Raw genomic sequence first — 13301 nt, 5'->3', positions numbered from 1 at the left:
CCGCGGCATGCGCTAGTATTTCATTGACAGCCTCTTTTTATTCGTCTCAACGCCATTTGTATTGCTTATACTATTTTCCTGCACCTCGCTGGATTCTTGTACCTTGGCGACTGCTTCCTCCGATATGGCTGGTGATGATTCCTTACTGATATTGGTCACTTGATTGATATCATTCTTTTTAGATTTAGACTTTTCCTTTTGTTTCTTCTTGGACTTGCAATTGTTTGCCAGTGTCTGCTTTAGTTCTGCACAATTCTTGGAACATAATTTCCATTTTATCCGTGTCCGCAACACTTGTAATCGGCTTTGTTTGTTTGGGGGTAAGGCAGATATTTTACTTGATCACTTCATACAAATGACTGTGTTCATTTTGTAAAGCTCTCAATAGCTTTTGGAATTGTTCCACTTGTTTACAGAACTATTTAAATCCATTTCACTACCGACAAGTTGATTTAGGGCAAAAACACTTATTATGCAAATTACCACCACAAACTTTGGTTTATTAATTTTTTGTTTATGTATCTATATTTAATATTATCAAAATTCACTTGTTGCTATATATTGGCGGTCTCTATCCTCGTTTTTTATTTGTAAACAAAAAATTTCATTTTGACAGCTGGGGACCAAGTGTTGCCAATCAGAATCGAAGGTTAGGTTAGGTTATGTGGCAGCCCGATGTATCAGGCTCACTTAGACTATTCAGTCCATTGTGATACCACAGTGGTGAACTTCTCTCTTATCACTGAGTGCTGCCCGATTCCATGTTAAGCTCAATGACAAGGGACCTCCTTTTTATAGCCGAGTCCGAACGGCGTTCCACATTCCAGTGAAACCACTTAGAGAAGCTTTGAAACCCTCAGAAATGTCACCAGCATTACTGAGGTGGGATAATCCACCGCCGAAAAACTTTTTGGTGTTCGGTCGTAGCAGGAATCGAACCCACGACCTTGTGTATGCAAGGCGGGCATGCTAACCATTGCACCACGAAATTTGAACTGAAATTTTTTTTGCGTTTTATTTTAGCACTGGTTATCAGTGCAAAAAGAAAACAGCCCTATTTATATGTTAGAAGCGAACCGCAAATGCACTGCTGAGATCTTTGTATTAGAAAATATTGGGAAACACCAAGCCATCACCTGTTTATGTACCTAAATGGAAGCGTTCATTCCTGCAAAAGTAAATCTATTTCATGTAATTAAATACCAATGCAAAAAAATCTTGTAACGATACCGCTGACCTCTTCTAAATAATAAAGGGTGATTCTTTTGAGGTTAGGATTTTCATGCATTAGTATTTGACAGATCACGTGGGATTTCAGACATGGTGTCAAAGAGAAAGATGCTCAGTATGCTTTGACATTTCATCATGAATAGACTTACGATCTGCCACAACGTCGAATTTTCAGTGAATGGGCCCTAGAAAAGTTGGCAGAAAATCCGCTTTTTTATCGACAAATTTTGTTCAGCGATGAGGCTCATTTCTGGTTGAATGGCTACGTAAATAAGCAAAATTGCCGCATTTGGAGTGAAGAGCAACCAGAAGCCGTTCAAGAACTGCCCATGCATCCCGAAAAATGCACTGTTTGGTGTGGTTTGTACGCTGGTGGAATCATTGGACCGTATTTTTTCAAAGATGCTGTTGGACGCAACGTTACGGTGAATGGCGATCGCTATCGTTCGATGCTAACAAACTTTTTGTTGCCAAAAATGGAAGAACTGAACTTGGTTGACATGTGGTTTCAACAAGATGGCGCTACATGCCACACAGCTCGCGATTCTATGGCCATTTTGAGGGAAAACTTCGGAGAACAATTCATCTCAAGAAATGGACCGGTAAGTTGGCCACCAAGATCATGCGATTTGACGCCTTTAGACTATTTTTTGTGGGGCTACGTCAAGTCTAAAGTCTACAGAAATAAGCCAGCAACTATTCCAGCTTTGGAAGACAACATTTCCGAAGAAATTCGGGCTATTCCGGCCGAAATGCTCGAAAAAGTTGCCCAAAATTGGACTTTCCGAATGGACCACCTAAGACGCAGCCGCGGTCAACATTTAAATGAAATTATCTTCAAAAAGTAAATGTCATGGACCAATCTAACGTTTCAAATAAAGAACCGATGAGATTTTGCAAATTTTATGCGTTTTTTTAAAAAAAAAGTTATCAAGCTCTTATCAAATCACCCTTTATTACAATACCATCGTTGACGGTGAATTACGTATTCAATTAGTTAATGCCTTGACCATATACACCATATATTTTGGATCTTATAATATTTGAAATATTAAGCAAAAGTACTCTGCTTGTTGCAAAATATAGTAAAATCTGAAAATTGGAAAATTTCCCTACATTGTATAAAAAATGAAAAATCTGTCCTTTTTTCCCTACAGTTGTAATTTTAGGAAAAAAATCCCTACAAAAAAGGATTTTTCCCTACGCATGGCAACACTGGTTGAATTTGTTTTATAAAGTATGTTGCTTTGAGTGGTGTGAAGGTAGCATGCTATTTTTTTATTGTGAATGGGGGACTTTCTAATGTTTACTTTTTATTGTGAATTATTCTTTATTTCTAAAGTGTTTACATTTTCCTATCTTGCTTGTCCAATTCCAAATTTAAATAAAAAACTTGTAATCCATGGCCACAATAAGTTGTTTATCCAGCTATAACACATATTCAAATTACACTAAATGTGGGGAAATACTAAAATCTGCTCAAATTGGCGAGAAACAATATGCTTTATTGTGTTTGGAATGCCACGAAATTTGTTTACAGTTCCAAACATTTGTAATTCACATAGAAAAGGAGCATCAAGACTCATCTTTCGAAAATGTGAGAACAAAAGAGGAACAATTCGATGGTATTGGAGAGCCATTTGCAACAATCAATGAATTTTCAAAACTAAGTGCTGAAGATGAAGACAAGAAGGTACGAGGAGTCCTGGCTATAGCTTGAAGCCTTATTTTATATAGCAAAGTTTTTTTTTAGGATTTTATTGCTGATCCCCTGGAGGAGCCAGAAGTCCTATTAACAAGAAGTTCAAGTCAGCAAAGAGAAAGAGATAAGCTTGTTACTAAACATCAGACAAGACAACAAATTTCACATGAAACCAGAAGGAAAAAGTCTGAACAAGCCTTTAAACAAGAGCAAGACGAAATAAGTTCAGAACCTACAATGAGTAATGCCGCGAATTATAGTGGGGTAATTTAGATATACATTCGGAAAAAAGAATAATGAATATGTAGTAAAGCTCTTCAGGACGTTCTTACATGCTAAGGTATCTCTTTGGAAAATATGTTCCACGAAGGAACAATATAAATCCACACCCGTGGCTGCTAAAGCTCTAGAATTCTTGTTATCAAAGTAAAAGGGCATTTATTGTTCAATCGCAACGACATTTTTTCCATAGCACTATTCCCTGACGAAACAATTTAAACATAAATATGTTTAAGCAGTATGACTACAGTATTTTTTTTCTGTCAGTTTTCTAGTCTGGGATTTGTATTAATCTCACATTCTAACTTTCCTACACAATACATTATTTGTCATTCCATTTGCAAATATCGGCTTCCGTCATTCAAAATTCATTCTATAAACTAAAGCAAAAATTTATAACGATCTAATACTATCCGTTTGCAATTCCTCGCATTCGTTCAAATGCTCCTTTTTGGTGTGTGTGTTTTTCTGGGTACAATATTTCGATTTATTTTCAGCAATAGATGTATAATATTATTTTTTGCGTATTTTACAGCAATTTAACGAAGTTGATACCAGCATAAAGATTTCTGCAGAAACTTCTACTATGACAATTAAGGACGACATTTCCTATAATAATAATGCGATAGTTGATTACGATGATGAAGAAGAAGATGATGATGATGATGCCGATTTTCTTATACGTGACGATACGGACGACATATATGATAAAGAATTTCTTGGAGAGATACGAGATGATGATGATGGATCGAAACCATCACCAGCTAAAAAATCTAAAGTTAAATTAGACGTTGGCTTAGACATTGATGAATTTATGAACAATAAGCTAGGGGTATTGGCATTTATAGCAGCATACCAGAAACAAGATGAACTGTGGGATTCTACAAGACCTCCTAAATTGGTGAATCGATGTCGAAAGAAAAGAGATGAATGCTTAAAGCACATATGCCAAGAGATTCAGGAATTGAATATTCCAATGACAATAAGAGACGCAGAGAAATGCATCAAATACATGAGAGTTCGTTATATAAGAGATGTTCGAATACGTATGCAATACATAAAAAATAAAGATAAGGATTATAAGCCTCTATGGTTTTACGATCATTTGGAATTTCTGAAGCCAACATTAAGTTTTATACAGGAGGTAGTATTTCCAAACAAAGCAAAAAAAAAATATACCAAGATAATTATTGTATATATATTTTCAGTTGCAGGAAGAACAACTTTTAGCAAAACCTAAATTGAATGATGATCAGATAGTAAGCCTGATAGAAATTTATAAGAAACATTCATGTTTGTGGAACGAACAGGATATATTTTACTACTCCGAACAAAGGCGACAGCTAGCCTTACAAACGGTCATCGAAGAAGTTGAACGGCTATTACAATTGAAATATACCACAGACGAAGTCGAAGATAAAATTGATTTTATACACAAAATTGTTAAAAAAGAAAAGGAGAACAGTATACAATACTTAACAAATGCACCCAATGGGGAATACAAATCATCATGTAAATATTACGAACATATCTCATATCTACTGGCACATTTGGGTCCATTCAAGTGCCCGTTTTGTCCTAAAGTTCTTATGCATGTTGCCACATTTCGTATCCATGTTTCGAAACATGATGGTTCAAAACCATTTAAATGTTCTATATGCAACTATGAATTCACTCAAAAGCCTGGCTATGTAATTCATCTACGTCGCCATATCCAAGACTTTCCATTCGTTTGTAAATATTGTAGTAAAGGCTTTCCTTGTAAGAAAGAACTTAAATTACATTTCCAAAATCATCCAGAGTATGAAAAAGAATTCATATGTGATGTTTGCGGCGAAGGATTCACACAGCAAAAACTTCTCAATTGGCATTTAAAAGCCCACAATAACATAAGAGACTCAATTTGTAATATCTGTGGCAAAGGTTTTACAAACTCCAAGTTATTGTTTCAACATCGCACAGTTCACAGTAAAGAAAAAAGTGTATGTAAATTATGTGGCAAAACTTATGCCCACTATCGGGGTTTGTCTAGGCATATGAGTAAAGATCATGGAACAACAGTGGCCGCAGTAGCAGCAGTTATGGGTGAAAAACCCAAAAAGAGAGTATTAACGTTAAATGACATAAGCTAGATATTTATGTTAGTCTTAAGCAAAAAATATATTTAATAAAAACAATCTTGCACATATTTTCCCAAATATTCATTGGGGTAGGTCATTGCTTTTTACGAAATCGTCCATTTATAGTCTTAAACAAATTGCAATGAAAATTCCTTGTTTATAAAGTGGAGGTATCCAGACTCATAATTGTACATAATTAAACTATAACAAATTTCATTTTGTGAGTGGACAAAATACATCAGCGTTATATTGGCCAGCAGGCAGGACATTAAAGTCAGTATTGAAGAATGGGCGAAGAAAGCCAGACTAAAGACTAAAATTAAGAATTAGGCTCTACATGAGAGCGGTTGCTCGTATAATGCCATATTTAAATTTCATTCCAAAGAGCGGAGATACTGGAACATTCCTAAAATCATGAAAGTTGTTTCGAGAGCATAGACAAATTCAAGGATTACTTTTTTTAAAAACAAAATACAAATATCAGGAAATTGATAATTACAATTATACCATTATTTATTGTGTCTTATTGATCTCTTTATATATAAACTAAAAATTAATTCAATTATATCTTAATAATATTTGGCTCATCCTTAGCACACCAAACGGTAGGATATATAGCGACCTGCTGTCTCGGACGAACGAATAATTTTCACGACTTGTCCACGTTTTAAGCCAAAATATCTTGATACCGGATCACCAGCTTGAATTCTCATCAACATGTTTTCTTTCAGTTTGTAACGTGCCAAAAGTTCTTGTTTTTCCTCTGGGGTCATGACTACATGCTCGGGAACTAATTCATGTTCGGTAATGTTAATCAATAATTCAGATTCCAAAAATTGTTCAAGTATATATTTCGGTGCCATATCGACCAAAGATTGTTTTGCAGATGGTGTCATTCCAGCTTGGACAACAACTATAGCCCTGTGGATATTTTCCTCTTGCATACGTGTACAATAGGTTTTGATAGTTTTTATACCAATTTTTGGCTCATCAGGAAAGAAAACAAACATCTGATCGGTGGGATCATCGTTGTGGGCCACTAAAACTATCAAATCGGAACGTGCTGGTCTTTTCTCGCTGGGTTTATCGCCGAACATCTCTTTGAATTGTTCAAGCGTTTGGTCCAATTCATCTTGTGTTACCAAATATCCTCTGTCATGACTAAGCTGCATAATAGTTTTGCGAATACGCCAAAGCTTGTAAGTTTCCGCTTCATCATCCATGATTTATTCAAGATTTTATCCACGAATAATACAAATGTTGAAGGAATTGAAAACACGCCGTACAAACACTGAAATCAGAGATGGAAGTTTCCAGATTCTCTTCACTTGTCACTTCTGAAGATATACCTAAATTGAAACGAGTGCGCGAATAACGCAATGTGAATAATTTTACCAGTGTTGCTAAACTCAGTCAGAAAAAGGGTTACACATATTTTAAAGAAGCGGTATTATGTGCCATTTATGTTAACCCTGCCAGCATTTCAAAGTTCCATTTCATCCTCATCGTTACCACAGACTCGTAAATGTCACTTCAACCATCATGAAAAGGTACATCAAAAAGTACATGAAAGTATTTTGCCATCCCTACTACGATTTTATTTTTTGTGAAACGCCAAGCGCAACCAGCTTGTTATATTTTAATTAAATAAAAACGAAAATAAAGTTCTGAAAACATAGATTATACGCTTAAAATTGCGAAAGGTATATTGGTGAACAATTTTTGATTTTCCAAATGGAATAAAGTGATTGTTTTTCAGATATTTTACAGACATGCTGCTTCCATCAAATAAAAACACTAGTTGATAGACGCTGCAACATGTAACTCGCTACTTGTAACTCAACATCATCATTAATGCCAAAAATTATTTAAAATGTAATGTGATAGTGGTATAAATGTTATATTTTTAAGAATTTGTAAATGTTTACACAAATTAATAAATATCTAAACAAACGTGTTTTACTCGACCACAATGATTCTTTTACAACTATCTTAAAATGCACTTTTTCTGATTGTTTGGAGGGTCCCTTATTGGCGTCGTTCTAAATTGATCTATAAAGGCACCTAATAATTGCACTCATGCGAAACCTTTTTGTAGTAACTTTTGCGTGGTACAACTTCTCAATAGTGACGGCGCTTTTCCGACGAGTTTTTGATATCGTATACGATTGTTTTCGACGTGGTGGAGATTCTCAGAAGTGTCGTCAAATTCCAAAAATGTTGGCAGGGAAACTACGTTCTCACAATGCACGAAATATCTCTAAACCTCAAGTGCATAGATAATAGCATAGATAACCTAACTAATAGATGGCCCATCGGTGTCAAACGCAGTCTGACAGTTCCCAAAATGAGGAATAAACGAAGAAAATAGGGGGAATTACAAGTTCTCTCCTAGATTCGTTTTTACAATTTTCCTATTTTATCAACAATTTGAACATTTTTGATACACTAGATGATTTATAATCAAATTAAATATTCAAAAGTTCATATTTGAATATTTCACTGTCATCAGCTGTTTAGACACAATCACAGAAAAGAAGTGAAATCTTGCTTTTTAATGTATGAAATGCTCTAATAGTAATAAATATTTACTGATGCGATTATTTATGAAACTATTTTTCGATAAATTAGTCACATTACATTGCTATTGTGAATAGAAGAAGCGTTACTTTATTAAAATACAATCTGGCAACACCGGCGCGAATTGCACTGATGAGATGTTCTGGATAGAACACCAGTGCGACGATGTTCTGGATAGCCCATACAAATGTTGCATCCAGTGCTAAAAGAAAACAGCCCTAGTGTTGCATATTTTTGGAAATGTCCTGCATAAACGAGTACTCTGTTTTCTTTTAGTCCTTCACGGCTTAGGGTATCCAGTGCTAAAAGAAAACAGCCCTAATGTAAAATCTCACTTTGGTGAAAGGTATCAAGTTGTGACTTCATTCAATAGAAATAAAACACGGTATGATTATTTTTGTTTTTTTTTCAAAATAACATTTTATTTCCTTTGCAATTAGAAGTTAATACATAGAATTTAAAAATAAAAAATTGAAATAACTTAACAGAAAAAACATGTCAACAATGTGCATCTTAGAGTACAAAACGTTATCATATAAATTTAGAAATCAATGTTATCTATACCGTGAGCTAAGGCTTGCTCTTTAAAACATTTGAGATATTCCTCGGCAGCCTCGCAAGGATCACTCGATACATCAGCCGCAGAACAGGTGCTTACGACTTCGTCGGCTATTTTCATTTTGTCAGGTGCTCCTTCAGTAAACATCTCAGCGTGCTTCATTGCAACAGATTTGACCATTTTGCCATTGCCATCCATCTGATCGAAGTAAGCAATATAGGTATAATTAGTAATTATGAATATGATGATGTGTGTACACCGAGAAAAAAAGAGTTTTTATTTCCATTAAGTTGAATTTCTGTTTAAAATAATAAAATTTACTTGTTTCAGTAAAAAAACCTAAACAGAAAGCAGGTAGAAATATTTAATTTACTAGAATAAGGTACGGAATTTTACTAACCCTGATTTCCTCTCGGGATATAAAAATTTACAACTGAAGAAGAGAGTTTTATTCACTGATAACAACTCATTCAAAAAATTAACAAAAACCGAAATAAACTTGGGTTTCCTCAAATTTAGTAAAAATTCATATAAAATTATAAATCTGACTTCCCTTATTATAGAATGCTTATCATATATATATATGAATAAGTATATAATTGTAGTGAACTGTTTTAATGCCACCTTGGCAACCCCTTGAATTGTGAATGATTTATAAAATGGTATTTATGCAAAGGAAACTCTAAGTACCCTTTATTTTGGGGCAATGCTTTGAATCTGTAACTAATGGTGTTTTCTTTTCTGAAAAAAGTGCTTTGCCTTCATTTTGTCTGTACAGAATGTGCATTTTTAAAATGTTACCAGAAACCTAAAAAAATGCTATCATTTCAGCGGGCAGAAAAGAATTCAAAGAAGGAAACAGGGCAATCGCAGCACTCTCATTTGTTGGCAGTGCTGAAAATGCCCGTAATTTGCCTCTATGCGTGGCGCTATTTTCACAACAGAATTCGAAGCCTTTTCGCACTTTTGCCTGTTTTTTTTAGAAAAGAATCTAAAGAGTACATTTTCCAAATGCAAAAAAAGTGTGCATTTTTTACAAGAAAAGAAAACGCCATAATACTTACCACTTCGTATTCCTTCATAAGACATGATCGCAAACATTTGCCTTCATGATTAGCTGCAGGCTTCTTTCCGATCAGATCTGCTACATCGCCTGCAAAATGTGAGACACGTACATGTATTTATACATTAGTCGTACACCCTAAGAAATTTGTTCGAAATTTTTTTTTTAAATTTTTGGACAAAATTTTCTATAGAAATAAAATTTTGAAAAAAAAAATTTCTATAGAAATAAAATTTTTGAGAAAATTCTCTATAGAAATAAAATTTTGACAAAATTTCTATATAAAAATAAAATTTCGACAAAACTTTCAATTGAAATAAAATTTTGACAAAAATTTCAATAGAAATAAAATTTTGAGAAAATTTTCTATAGAAATAAAATTTTGACAAAATTTTCTATAGAAATAAAATTTTAACAAAATTTTCTATAGAAATTAAATTTTGACAAAATTTTCTATAGAAATTAAATTTTGACAAAATTTTCTGTAGAAAAAAATTTTAACAAAATTTTCTATAGAAATAAAATTTTTACAAAATTTTCTATAGATATAAAATTGTGACAAAATTTTCTATAGATATAAAATTTTGACAAAATTTTCAATAGAAATAAAATTTTGAGAAAATTTTCTATAGAAATAAAATTTTGACAAAATTTTCTATAGTTACAAAATTTTGAAAAAATTTTCTATAGAAATAAAATTTTGAGAAAATTTTCTATAGAAATAAAATTTTGAGAAAATTTTCTATAGAAATAAAATTTTGAGAAAATTTTCTATAGAAATAAAATTTTGACATAATTTTCTATAGAAATAAAATTTTGAGAACATTTTCTATAGAAATAAAATTTTGACAACATTTTCTATAGAAATAAAATTTTAAAAAATGTTTCTATAGAAATAAAATTGTTACAAAATTTTCTATAGAAATAAAATTTTGACAAAATTTTCTATAGAAATAAAATTTTGACAAAATTTTCTATAGAAATAAAATTTTGACAAAATTTTCTATGGAAATAAAATGTTGACAAAATTTTCTGTAGAAATAAAATTTTGACATAATTAGTAAAATAGGTAAAATTTTCTTCAAAGAACACTTTTTGCATAGTTTGTGGCAATTTTCATTATTTTATTTGACCTTGAAATAAAATGTTGACAAAATTTTCTATAGAAATAAAATTTTGACAAATTTTTCTATAGAAATAAAATTTTAAAAAATGTTTCTATAGAAATAAAATTGTTACAAAATGTTTAATAGAAATAAAATTTTGACAAAATTTTCTATAGAAATAAAATTTTAACAAAAATTTCTATAGAAATAAAATTTTAACAAAATTTTCTATAGAAATAAAATTTTTACAAAATTTTCTATAGATATAAAATTTTAAAAAAATTTTCTATAGAAATAAAATTTTCACAAAATTTTCTATAAAAATAAAATTTTGACAAAATTTTCTATAGAAATAAAATTTTAACAAAATTTTCTATAGAAATAAAATTTTGACAAATTTTTCTATAGAAATAAATTTTCTATAGAAATAACATTTTGAGAAAATTTTCTATAGAAATAAAATTTTGACAAAAATTTCTATACAAATAAAATTTTAACAAAATTTTCTATAGAAATAAAATTTTGACAAAATTTTCCATAGAAATAAAGTTTTGACAAAATTTTCTATAGAAATAAAATTGTGACGTTTTCTATAGAAATAAAATTTTGACAAAATTTTCTATAGAAATAACATTTTGAGAAAAATTTTTATAGAAACAAAATTTTGAGAAATTAAAAAAAAAAACAAAAATTCCTAACTCGGACCCTGTAACTACTGGTTACACAATTACTCAGCATTACCATCATTGGCGCCAGTTTTTCCCTTGCATCCTTCGGCTTTTCCCATAAAATCAGCAATGGCCGCCTCCTTGTCAAATGCTCCAATGGCAGCTGCCAAACCACACAAAATTGCCAAAGACACCAACAATTTTACCATTGTAAATATTTTTTTTCTCAATTAATGAAAATGTTTTCAACTGCAACGTATAAATGATACTTGATAAATTATATTTCAATCAGCGTCTATTTATGGAGTAATGCACTGAATTTTTCATCTGTGAAATTATAGATCATCTCAATAAATGATTGTCCAAAGACTTGGAATCAAACACACAGTTATGTTTAAATGAAAAACTGTGACTTTGCGAAATTCCAATTGAAATTGAAAAAAAAAACAAATACACAATAATAATAAATAAGAATACTAATTTTGGCTATATGGATATTAGTAATTAATTCCTAGCATTTAGCTAATTGGTTATGCATGGTTGCATGGTATTTTTTATACATCGAAAAATTTATTTTTGGGGTGTGTATGCAGAAAGTGCATTGACTTCAGTTTGTTTTACTTAATTTTTAATTTTTTCTTAAAAAAAAAAAAATACTGCCAAAAATTAAAAAAAAACCGCTAATTTTCGCCACCTGCGACATCAGTAGACAAATAAGAAAATGTAAGGCCTTAAAAATGGAATGCATACATTCATGGCGTACGGTTTAAGTTTAGATGCGGTCCATGCAATACTCCCATCGGATATCCGCCATCATAACATCGCATAACATCGGAGTATCGGAGAGACATACTAACAGACTCTAGTTTAGAGGTGTGCGCGTGACACGAAATTTTCGTGACACGCGTGATTCACCCGTGAGTCACGTGATTCGTGAATGAAATTTTGACCAAATCACGTGAATGTGCGTGAATGGGACTGAACAAAAATGTGTCGTGCGTGATCGTGCGTGAACATCAAATTCTGTTCGTGAATGTGCGTGAGTAAATTTTTTTTCAAAATCACGCTCACGACAAAATTCACGCTCACGAAGAAATTCACGTTCACGAAGAAATTCACATTCACGAAAACTTCACACTCACGATGACATTCACGTTCACGAAAAAATTCACGTTCACGAAAAATTCACTCTCACGAGAAAATTCACGCTCACGAAGAAACTCACATTCACGAAAAATTCACGCTCACGATGAAATTCACGTTCTTCTTGTGCAAAATGTTAAGCAAAGTGGGGTAAAATTCTGGCTTCTGGGGCCATATAAGTTCATATCGGGCGAAAGCTATTTATGGGAGCTATATCTAAACCTGGACCGATTTCAACCAAATTTGGCACGCATAGTTACAATGCTAATTCTACTCCCTATGCAAAATTTCAACTAAATCGGAGCAAAAAATTGGCCTCTGTGGGAAAATAAGTGTAAATCGGGCGAAAGCTATATATGGGAGCTATATCTAAATCTGAACCGATTTGGCTGATATTTGGCAAGTTTTTCGAGACTCATAAAATATTCGGATGTACGGAATTTGAGGAAGATCGGTTGATATACACGCCAATTATGACCAGATCGGTGAAAAATACATATGGCAGCTATATCTAAATCTGAACCGATTTTTTCCAAAATCAATAGGGATCGTCTTTGAGCCGAAACAGGACCCTATACCAAATTTTAGGACAATCGGACTAAAACTGCGAGCTGTACTTTGCACACAAAAATACACCAACAGACAGACGGACAGACAGACAGACGGACATCGCTAAATCGACTCAGAATTTAATTCTAAGACGATCGGTATACTAAACGATGGGTCTCAGACTTTTCCTTCTTGGCGTTACATACAAATGCACAAACTTATTATACCCTGTACCACAGTAGTGGTGAAGGGTATAATAATGATTGAACATTTTTACATTTTTAAATTGAAAACATACTTCC

The 13301-nt window shown here is 32.5% G+C and overlaps 3 protein-coding genes and 1 long non-coding RNA gene across 4 annotated transcripts; 2 read left to right on the top strand and 2 right to left on the bottom strand.

Moving 5' to 3' along the window:
* Nucleotides 1–2571: 2571 nt before the first annotated feature.
* LOC142228844 (uncharacterized) lies at nucleotides 2572–5399 on the top strand. Its single transcript, XM_075299368.1, has 4 exons — nucleotides 2572–2923; nucleotides 2984–3196; nucleotides 3747–4355; nucleotides 4420–5399. The coding sequence occupies exons 1-4, from the start codon at nucleotides 2633–2635 to the stop codon at nucleotides 5341–5343; spliced, it is 2037 nt and encodes a 678-aa protein (XP_075155483.1). The 5' UTR covers nucleotides 2572–2632; the 3' UTR covers nucleotides 5344–5399.
* Nucleotides 5400–5826: 427 nt separating this feature from the next.
* On the bottom strand, nucleotides 5827–6644 carry Polr2E (DNA-directed RNA polymerases I, II, and III subunit Rpb5). Its single transcript, XM_075299369.1, has one exon. It carries the CDS (start codon nucleotides 6552–6554, stop codon nucleotides 5922–5924), a length of 633 nt encoding a protein of 210 aa, XP_075155484.1. The 5' UTR covers nucleotides 6555–6644; the 3' UTR covers nucleotides 5827–5921.
* Nucleotides 6645–6803: 159 nt separating this feature from the next.
* LOC142230045 (uncharacterized) lies at nucleotides 6804–7304 on the top strand. Its single transcript, XR_012720565.1, has 2 exons — nucleotides 6804–7034; nucleotides 7091–7304. It is a non-coding gene; the product is annotated as an uncharacterized LOC142230045 (long non-coding RNA).
* Nucleotides 7305–8302: 998 nt separating this feature from the next.
* On the bottom strand, nucleotides 8303–11593 carry LOC142231501 (general odorant-binding protein 28a-like). Its single transcript, XM_075302107.1, has 3 exons — nucleotides 11381–11593; nucleotides 9535–9623; nucleotides 8303–8668 (listed from the first exon to the last, which is right to left on the bottom strand). Exons 1-3 carry the CDS (start codon nucleotides 11514–11516, stop codon nucleotides 8453–8455), a joined length of 441 nt encoding a protein of 146 aa, XP_075158222.1. The 5' UTR covers nucleotides 11517–11593; the 3' UTR covers nucleotides 8303–8452.
* Nucleotides 11594–13301: the final 1708 nt, after the last annotated feature.

This window comes from Haematobia irritans, chromosome 3 (genome assembly GCF_050003625.1).
Source record: "Haematobia irritans isolate KBUSLIRL chromosome 3, ASM5000362v1, whole genome shotgun sequence".
In the NCBI taxonomy this organism is placed as follows: domain Eukaryota; kingdom Metazoa; phylum Arthropoda; class Insecta; order Diptera; family Muscidae; genus Haematobia; species Haematobia irritans.
Note: the sequence above shows the minus strand (reverse complement) of the source record. Positions and strands in the feature narration are given on the sequence as shown.